The sequence below is a fragment of the Cebus imitator genome, unplaced genomic scaffold, assembly GCF_001604975.1.
Source record: "Cebus imitator isolate Cc_AM_T3 unplaced genomic scaffold, Cebus_imitator-1.0 Scaffold248, whole genome shotgun sequence".
NCBI classification, from domain to species: Eukaryota; Metazoa; Chordata; class Mammalia; order Primates; family Cebidae; genus Cebus; species Cebus imitator.
Genome location: NW_016107563.1, coordinates 3,323,253 through 3,333,603, shown reverse-complemented (window position 1 = coordinate 3,333,603; position 10,351 = coordinate 3,323,253). Strand labels below are relative to the sequence as shown.

The following is a 10,351-nucleotide window of genomic DNA, read 5'->3' as shown; positions in this document are numbered from 1 at the left end:
TTTTTTTTTTGTGGCAGAGTCTCACTCTGTCGCCAGGCTGTAGTGCAGTGGCACGATCCAGGCTCACTGCAACTTCCGGTTTCAAGCAGTTCTCCCGCCTCAGCCTCCCAAGTAGCTGGGACTACCGGCACGCACGACCACGCCCGGCTAATTTTTTGTATTTTTAGTAGAGACGGCGTTTCACCACGTTGGCCAGGATGGTCTCCATCTCTTGATCTCGTGATCCACCCGCCTCAGCCTCCCAAAGTGCTGGGATTACAGGCATGAGCCACCTCGCCCGGCCTGATAGTTTTTGTTTTTCTGTGAAACATTTACATAAAAACAATGTCTTTGATTTTAATAACTTACCTGTTTCTCCTATTTCCCACCTGAAATTGACTTAATGTTCCATAAGGGACTTAGCAGCTGGTTGCTGTGGAACTGACTGACACTAAGTACTGTAAAAGATTATGACTTCAGGTAGAAATTAAGTAGAAAGACCTGCTGATTTCTTAAAGAGATGGGATACACTCAGATTTTCAAATATTGACATAGAGGTTCTATTAATTTAAGAGTAACAATTCTGTTTTTGGTGAAAAAAATTTTTAAGTTACTTTCATGATATGTTTTATATCAAAGATAAAGCTTTATTTATTTTTTTGTTAAAAAAAGGCCAGCCTTTCATTTTTCAGAAGATTAGTTCCTCTTAACCACGTGATGAAACTTTACTAATGAAGAATGCATGTGTGTATACACACATACTTTATACGTAATTCCTAGCAGTCTTTTGGACTAAATAATTTCCCCATTATCTTTATGTTGAGCAAAAATGATGGCAGCTTTTCAAACATATAATGTTAGCTCTGGGATTTAAAATTTAATTTCTAGTTTTCAGTGTCTTGCTAATTATGAGTTTGAGGCACATTTCATTATACGTTCATCTTAGGTTGCATTGATGAGGAGTTTGTGACTGTTTTTCTTTGTAGTCTTCTGATAAGTCAATGAATGGCATGTCATTTTACTTCTGTAAGCTCATTTTCCACGTTTGTATAAAGTAAAGGTTGTGGTTATGGGTGTGAGAGATGGGAGTTTAGGTTAGAACAACTTCTAATTTCTCTTTCAGTTGTAAATATTATATAACATAATGGAAGCAAAATGCTTCCATGGCTACATAACCATGTCTCTATTTAGTTGTTCATCATTGATTTGTCTCATACTATGAGAATTTCCTAGTGTATATATGCTACACATAGATTTCTGAAAGATTTAGTTATAATCTAGAATATTTACGGTAATTTGCTTGGCTATTACACATTTAAAATTTACCAGAATTGTCTTGATCAAAAAAGAATTTGGGTTGGCTTTCAAAGAATGTGAGCAGGGCTGAATATAAATAGAATTGGGGTCATATATCAGTATCCATTCTTTTATTTCCTTAGCTGCATTAATGTGTAAGCATTCAGTATAAGAAATATATTTAGCTCTTCTATTTTAATAATGATTTAGCCTTAATCCTATCTTCCTTTTAGTTTGCAATAAGTACAAAATAGTTACAAACTCTGGAAGATCGTTACAATCTACATCCCATGAAGTACTTAAGCAGTACAATTAATACTGTTGTCATTCTTTGTCTTCTACTTGCTTTTTTTCTGGATATTTGGTTATGACTTTTTTCCTCTACTGCTGTCTAACCTAGTTCACAATGATTTTTGTGTTCTTAAAGAGAAAAAGTCAATGACTTAAATTATATCACCATAACTTTTATAATCAGATGATCAGAGAAGATAGGATTAAAGCTAAGAAATGCAGGGTCCTTTGAAATCCTCACATAAAAGGAAACAGCAAAAGTACCAGCACTTTACAAAACCAATATACATCGATAATTTTGTCATTTATTTTTAGATATCCTTGGAACAGAAGATCTTACTGTGGAAGTGACTTCCAATGATGCTGTGAGATTCTATCCCTGGACCATTGATAATAAATACTATTCAGCGGACATCAATCTATGTGTGGTACCAAACAAATTTCTTGTTACTGCAGAGATTGCAGAATCTGTCCAAGCATTTGTGGTTTACTTTGACAGCACACAAGTAAGACTTTGTTTTCTATGAAGACTTGAATAATAAATTATTGCATTCATTTTCCAGCCCCCCTACATTTTATCTTACTGTCTCTTTTCTGTTTTTGTGTATATTTTTTGTTCCCTCTAGAAATCAGGTCTTGATAGTGTCTCCTCATGGCTTCCACTGGCAGAAGCATGGTTACCTGAGGTGATGATCTTGGTCTGTGATAGAGTGTCAGAAGATGGTAAGGCATATGGTTGGGATAGTAGTTGGTACATGCATTTGCCATTCCTTGGTAGACAGAGTACATCTGTTTCCTTAACTTAGGACAGTACATTCCATGTGACTTTATTGCTTTATGAAAGTATTTTCAGCTATTTTTCTTTGGAATCTTGTAATATTTACTTTTTTTCTTTAAAGAGTGATACTTCAGGGCTGAGAAATCATTTTATTATTTTAGATGCCTTTAGAATAGCATCGACATTAAGGGAAACACATTGAGATTTGTGGAGAATATTGCAGGAGTAGTCACGTTTTATTTTCTTTTTACTTATGAAGATTCTATTGCTTATTATTTTAGGTGTAAACCGACAAAAAGCTCAAGAATGGTGCATCAAACATGGCTTTGAATTGGTAGAACTTAGTCCAGAGGAGTTGCCTGAGGAGGATGGTAAGTGTTTATGTGTTAGCAGAAAACATGGCACTTAGATTCAGATATGAGAGATGATTTTAATTCAGAGAAGAAGAATCACAGCAAAATTTAAGAAACTTTTTTCCCCTAGCTGTTTCAAAGATTTAAGCAAAATCCATCGATGTAGTCTTACACTTAGTATAATAATTCATTTATTTGGTTTTACCACCTATTTTAGGACTTTTGAAAATGTCTGTTTTTCTTATGGATAAAGGTATAGGGCCGCTCTCTAAAATCTTTGTCATTTCCGCAATTCTTTATCCTTTCCTAACCAAGAAGGAGGGTTAGACCTTCTTGGTAGTTAAAGTTGATGTTTCTTATTTTGAATTCATAGTAACCTAAGGCTGAATTCCCAAGAATCCCAGGGGACATTTCAGATCTCTTTGAATGGTTTTGGAACGTTCGAAGCCAAAAACAGACCCACATTTGACTCCCTACTTCCACCCCATGTAGCTCTGCAATTGCTGTTGCTGGACCTTCTATTTCTTCCCCTCTTCTACTTCCCTTCCCCATTTCTTTTCTCATCCTTTCTCGTTTGAAGTACACCTGTTGTGGGATCTACCAGGATAAGACAGTTTTTGGTTCACCAAAACATTATAATCTGGTACAAGAGATGAAACTTACATGCAGATAATTCAGTTACCAAGTGGAATGTCATAAATATTATAGAAGAAATAGTGGTGGTGTGGTATTTTAGAGACAGGAGAGCTTATTTGTGTTTAAAAGTGCAGAGATGGTGTTGGCATTGTGAACTGTCACATGTCAGCTGCTCCATGGGGAAGAAGTTAGAAAAAAATCCTCGGCTTTTAGTGAGAGGACCCGTGTAGAGGTGGCATTGTGAAGATACCAGTTGTTCCAAAAGGCATTCTGGGCAGGGGCAACCAACGTGAATTACAATACATAGATAAGACATAAGCAGTCATTTCATGAAACCTGTATTTTTTTAAGGAATTAGGAAATATCTTTCTATATTCTGGTTTTATGTACAATTTTTCCAAAATATTACGTTTGAGAATAAAACCTGCTAGAAGAGAACAAAACCGAAATAAAAAGGTTGGTTTTTCTCTTTGCCTATTTTAAAGAATGTTGAAAATAAGCGAGTACATCTTCTTTTTCTTTGTTTTTCTAGATCACCTGAAACTTAGGCCCTGTTTTGTGTATGTGAGCCTGTGTGATTTCTGGCACTGGAATTTACTTTGTCTTGTCCTTGCGAGTCAGTATTTGACTGTTACCATTTTGGAATCTCTGCTCCTTCATACCATTGTGTTTCTCATAGCCCTTTGTCTGAATAATGTTCTTGTATTAATTCAGCTTAATCTTTTTTATTTTTGAGATGGAGCCTTGCTCTGTCGCCCAGGCTGGAGTGCAGTGGTGTGATCTCGGCTCACTGCAACCTCCGCCTCCCAGGTTCAAGCAATTTTCCTGCCTCAGTCTCCCAAGTAGCTGGGACTATAGGCATGTGCCACAATGCCTGGCTAATTTTTTGTATTTCTAGTAGAGATGGGTTTCACTGTGTTAGCCAGGATGGTCTCGATCTCCTAACCTCGTGATCTGCCCACCTCAGCCTCCCCAAGTGCTGGGATTACAGGCGTGAGCCACTGCATCTGGCCCAATTCAGCTTAATCTTAAAATGGGTGTTTTGATATGTCATCTTCAGGTAAGGTAATGAAAACCTTCCTAGACTTTTAAAATACAAACTATTCCTAAGCCATACTTCCTCATCTTTTGCTTGCATGTATTATTCAAATGTGAATATAGGACTTTATGGTAGTTTGTATTAATTTTCATCTTATTGGTACTAGCTCTTCATTTCAGACCACATTTTTGATCCTGGTTATATCATCTAAAATATTATTCTTTTGAGAATTAAGTCATTCACAGTTAAGATAAACATGATTTTTAGGTCTTCATCCAAACATTGGTGGTGATAAACTTACCTTGGTAGAGTATTTTCAATTTAATGACTATATTTCTGTTAGGTTGGTGGGTTGATATTCTTTAAATGGCTCATCAGCCCATTACAGTTGCCGAGTGCTTACTGTTTTTCAGGCACTGCTAGGCAATGGGCATATGAGCTCAGTTAGACAAGATTCCTGCGGTCACAGTGCAGGGGGAAGGTAACACCAGTAAATTACCACTTCCAGTGCGTCTTTCCTGTAGGAGAGATGTGCGTAGTGTGGTGTTGTTTCCACTGTCTTTGAGAATGGGATAAGTGAGCCCTTGATCAAATAGCTAATAAGTGGCTGAGCCTGGGTTCAGATTCAGATATTCTGACATCTAACTGTGTTCTTCTTGATAAACCACCCAGGGCAAGGCTGGCCCCTAGAGGCAGGTTCTGTGTGGATATGTTCTGTAAACTCTTAGGAGACTTTTCTTTTTTAACCACATGAAAACTATTTCTGTCATTATTTTGCAGATGCAGCCTTATAATCCTCAACATCTGCAAGGTCTCCATTTCATTTTTACACAAACATTCCTATGTTGTGGCTAAGAATACCACCTTTTTGGTACACTATGGGATTACAACCCTGTTATTTTGAGTAGTGTCAGGCAAATTCCAGAAGCAGGATGATACTAATAATAAACTAAACTGAGTTGTTGTAATGACCCTTTGCCTGTCTCGTGCACTTGTAGTCATTTCACTTCTCACTCAATCTACCTTTCTTGATCACAAATAACACTTATTATTCTGTGGCTTCAGGCAGAGGATAGTGCATTTACATGATTTTATGGCTTGCTATTAACACGAAGACTCTTCTTGCCTTCAGGAGACTCATTCTGTATAGATTGGTATCTCTAGTACTATGCTAGGAATGTGTGTAACAAGTGGAATCTTACATTTTCAGAATATAAATAGATTCCATTGGTGGGGATAACTTTGTTATATAACTGCCTTATATTTTATGTTTATCTGTTTTAGTTTCTAGAACATTCTTTTTTTCCATAGGAACGTTTTTAGCTTACTAATCTTCTCATAAAAAAAAATCCATAACGGCCTCAGATAACATCATTGCGGCATCTTTACTCCTTGGGCTTTTTGCCAGCACTAACACTGGCCTTTGCAGCCCGCCTGACTTTCCTCATGCCGTTCTTGCGTTCCTTTCATTGCTTTCTTGAGCTCTTTTTCTTCTTACATAGGCCATGTCTTGTAAATCTACGTTTGTGTTCGTTTTCGTTTGCACAGTCCAAGGAATCATAAATTATGCCAAAGCCAGTTGTCTTGCCACCATCAAAATGAGTTCTGAATTCAAATACAAAGATGACGTCTGGTGTGGTCTTGTACACAGTGGCTACTTTTTCCCGAATTTCTGTGTTAGGTAGTGTTGCCTTCCCGGGGTGAAGGACATCAATGACCATTTGTTTTCTCTGATGTAGTTGGTTGGTCATGAACTTTCCAGCTTGAACAGTTACCGTGTCGTTCAGGATGGTGGTCAGTCCTCAGACAGCCAGAGGGGAAAAGAGTTTTTCTGGAATATTCTTATCATGAGCTCCAAGCTCTGTATTTATTTTTTTCCTTGTATGATGTGAACATACAGCTAAACAAGATAACAAAACCACAGTCATTTGAAAATATAGCTCAGGGGATATATACAGGCATTTTTATGAATGTATATGTATATATGTGTCAGTGTTGTATATAAATATATATATATTTCCCCTCCCTGATTAGATGACTTCCCAGAATCTACAGGAGTAAAGCGAATTGTCCAAGCCCTGAATGCCAATGTGTGGTCCAATGTAGTGATGAAGAATGGTAAGTAACTTGGGACTAAAATCATTTTTCCCACCTTGTTCCTTTTAAGTTTTAAATTATTCAGATATATGTGGAACCATTAGTATTATGTGAAATCTGTAGATGTGTTCCAATTTCAATTCCCTGATAGAAAAGCTAAAAGTAGCATTTCTAGGAATTTTTCATGTACGTTTAATAGTTAATTCAGTAAGAATTTAGAGGTTGCCTATAATAGGCCCAGCATTGTCTTTGTCTTTGAGAAGTATCTCCAAAATTATAAGACATAGACCCTATTATTAAGGAACTCCTAGTCCAGCTGTGAAATCCAAGCATGTACTTTTCAAATGCCGGGTACACAAGGCAGTCTGTGATGAGTACAGATGACTGATGCAGGCAGTAAAGTGCATAGAATCAGAAATATGGCTGTGGTATTATGCTTAAGTACAGAGAGAGAGCTTCAAGGAGAAAATGTGTCCTGACAGTAGTTTTCACAGCAAGGTCAAGATTTGGACTGTTGAAAGGGGAGGGCGGCAAGTGGAGAAGGAAGCACAGCATAGAGAATAATAGTTGTGTGTTCTGACCAGCCCAGGCACCATGTTGAGAACCCATCTCTGCAGAAATGTTACAAACCAGCAGGCTGTGGTGGCATGCGCCTGTGGTCCCTGCTACTTGGGAAGCTGAGGTGGGAGAATTGCTCGTGCCCAAGAAGTCAAGGCTGCAGTGAGCTGCGGTCATGCCATGGCACACCAGCCTGGGCAACAGAGGAAGACAGGGTCTTTCACTGTTGTATGTTCCAGGGTTACTAAGAGAATATCACCTAACATTTGGAGCTCGCTTAGAGAGAGGCCTGAATGCCAGTCAGGAGAATTTTGTCTTTTTCCTATAACAATTGGTGAGTCACTCGAGGTTTTTAAATAAGGGGTTGATGCAAAGAAGTAGGCATCTTTGTTAACGTCATAGTGGTGTGCAGGGAGGTTTGGCAGTTGAAGAAAGTCAAGATAAAGTCTGAAATAAGGGAGACCAGTGCTTTTGCAGCAGTTCAGAGTGAGGTACTGGTTCTGGGGATAGTGTAGTGCAGTGGCTGTGAGGCAGAAGGCTGGATCTGAAGTGCAATCTGAAAAGGGTAGGCTAGGGCACACTGGCCTCTTACGGTCTGCATTAGTTCCCTAGGGCGATGGTAACAAAGTACCACAAACCATATGACATAGAACAGCATGAATGTATTGTCTCATCGTTCTGGAAGCCAGAAGTCCAAAATCAGGGTATTGGCAGGGCCGTGCTCCCTCTGAAGGTGTTGAGGAAGGGGCTGTTTCAGGCCTCTCTTCTAGCTTCCCATGGTTCCTTAGCTTGGGGCAGCATAACTCCGGCCTTCGCATGGCATTTTCCCTGTGTGCCATTTCCCCTTTGTATAAGCACAACAGTGACGTCGAGTAGGGGTCTACCTACTGCAGTATGACCTCCTCTTACTGTTTCTGCAGTCGACCTGTCTCCAAGTAGGGCCACATTCTGAGATACTGGAGGCTAGGACTTCAGCATAGGAATTTGGTGGGGGATACAATTCAGTCCATAACATAGCCTTTTAACACTTGCTACCTGTGTAGGGTTTTTCTGTCTTAACAGCTCTTGGCTACCTCAACAAGTATGCTGAATGAGACACTACAGAAGGGAGTGAGAAAAATCATATTTTACAGTGAGCTTACCCCATCTTCCCCAATAAAGGTCAAGTAGCAGACCAGTTTTATAGAAATAGAATATTTCACTTCAATTTTTGGTAGACCCTTCAGTGTCAAGTGAGATTGGCACCCTTTAGCTTTCCTGAGGTCTGATCTAACCCTTGTCATCATTAGAGAAGCTCCTTCTAGCATAATAAGGTACTCCTTCCTCCCCATTTCTTCCCTTCTCTCCATCTTCCTTCCTCCTTTTTCTAGGAGGAATCTTAAGTGTCTGTTACATTGAATTGCAAGGATACCAGATTCTATTTTATTACTAAAGCAATCTAGATAGACCTAGAAAGATTAAGCAGTTTTTTTTTTTTTTTTTTCCTTCTCCATCTTTTATTTTAGGTTCAAGGAATTCATGTGCAAGTTTGTTACATGGTCAAATTGTGTGTTGCTGGGGTTTGGTGTGCAAATGATTTTGTCACCCAGGTCACAGGTAGTGAGCATAGTACCTGACATGTAGCTTTTCAACCCTCACCCACTTACTCTCTACCCTCAGGTAAGCCCCAGTATCTGTTGGTCCTCTTTTTTATCTCCACGTGTATTCAGTGTTTAGCTCCCACTTATACGTGGGAACATGAGGTATTTATTTTTTTGTTGTTGTTGCTGCTTTTAATTCACTTAGGATTATGGCCTCCAGCTCTGTCCATGTTGCTGCAAAGGCCATGACTTTCTTCGTTTTTATGGCTGTGTAGTAGTCCATGGTGTATGTGTGCCACATTTTTTTAATTCAGTCCACTGTTGTTGGGCATCTAGGTTGATTCTATGTCTTTGCTATTGTGAATCATGCTGTGAAGAACCTACACATTCATGTGCCTTTTTAGTAGAATGATTTACATTCCTTTGGGGGTATACTCAGTAATAGGATTGCTGGGTTGAATGGTAATTCTGTTTTAGGTTCTTTGAGAAATCTCCAAATTGCTTTCCTCAGTGGCTGAACTAATTTACAGTCCCACCAGCAGTGTATACATACTTCTCTTTCCTCTGCAACATCACCAACATCTGTTATTTTCTGATTTTTAAATAGCCAGAATAATGAGATTTTCATGTATGTGGGTCTCTCTCTGTTACCAGAACAAATTCAAATTAAGATTTGGTCCTTCTCATTCATCTATTCAGCAAATCTTTGTTGAGCATTTACCATAGGAAGGCATGACTATTTACGCTATAAAAATAAGTTTAAGATTTAGAACATAACTGGATCAATTTAGAATAAAATTATATTCAATTGTGCTTGCTATATTTATGAGAACTATTTTCACAAAATCTTCATTGGCTTCCTTCACCTTTTGAAAAATCTGTGTCCCAAGTTCATATATTAAAGAACTATTGCCTTGTAATGTACACGTGTGGCTATAAATTGAGAAGCTGGACTAAACATGCTTTATTACTTTGGAAGTATGGTCAAAGGTATTTTCTGAAAAAAATGCCATTTTACTTGTTTTAGACACTCAACAATGTTCTTAAAAGAACTGTAAAACAAAGAGGTACATTGTGGATTTTTCATGATTCTTTGCCCTGAAGTTTCATCACTTTCTTTTTTTTTTCTTGACAATACTAGTATATTAGTTTCCTGTTAACCAAAGGCCAAAATATTGCCATTAATTAACTTAATTCCCTGTTTAAGAGGATCCTGTCGTATGTGGTATGAAGGAAACTTAACTATCTTCTCTCTAGAGAATCCCTGAATATGAAGATACGGTGAATGACATTTTGATGCAATCCAGGTCTTAGGAAGTGTGAAAGTCATCCTTCTAGAGCCCTGCATCTTACTTTAGAGACAAAGTTCTCTGTGGATATATGGTCGGTCATATTACTTTTCAAGGGCAGCCTACCTCCGTGTTGTTTGTAGAGCCTGCTTTGCTGGGGATCTGTCTGTGTGCCCAGTGAACTGTGCCTTCCTCAACCTGCTTTTCTTGTATGTCCAAGTGTTATCTGCCAGCAGGTGCTCAGACTGGTTTGTTTTAGGGGGTCTCTGCTTTTCCTACTCTTTTTTTCTCATTCATTTTCCTCCCTTTTCTCCTTTTTCAATTGTGGTTAAGACTGGGCACGGAAGGCCGAGCGCGGTGGCTCACGCCTGTAATCCCAGCACTTTGGGAGGCCGAGGCGGGTGGATCACGAGGTCAAGAGATCGAGACCATCCTGGTCAACACAGTGAAACCCC

The 10,351-nt window shown here is 38.7% G+C and overlaps 1 protein-coding gene across 2 annotated transcripts in view; it reads left to right on the top strand.

Moving 5' to 3' along the window:
* Window positions 1-1,852: 1,852 nt before the first annotated feature.
* AAGAB (alpha and gamma adaptin binding protein) overlaps window positions 1,853-10,351 on the top strand; it is a 34,415-nt gene continuing 25,916 nt past the window's right edge. Inside the window, exons 1-4 of one of the 2 annotated variants that reach the window (XM_017498683.2) lie at window positions 1,853-2,072; window positions 2,193-2,289; window positions 2,626-2,715; window positions 6,407-6,490. In XM_017498683.2, the coding sequence (XP_017354172.1) occupies window positions 2,256-2,289; window positions 2,626-2,715; window positions 6,407-6,490 (208 nt within the window). In that variant the 5' untranslated portion in view covers window positions 1,853-2,072; window positions 2,193-2,255. The remainder of the gene's footprint in view (window positions 2,073-2,192; window positions 2,290-2,625; window positions 2,716-6,406; window positions 6,491-10,351) is intronic. The other variant, XM_017498680.2, reaches the window with a different exon arrangement.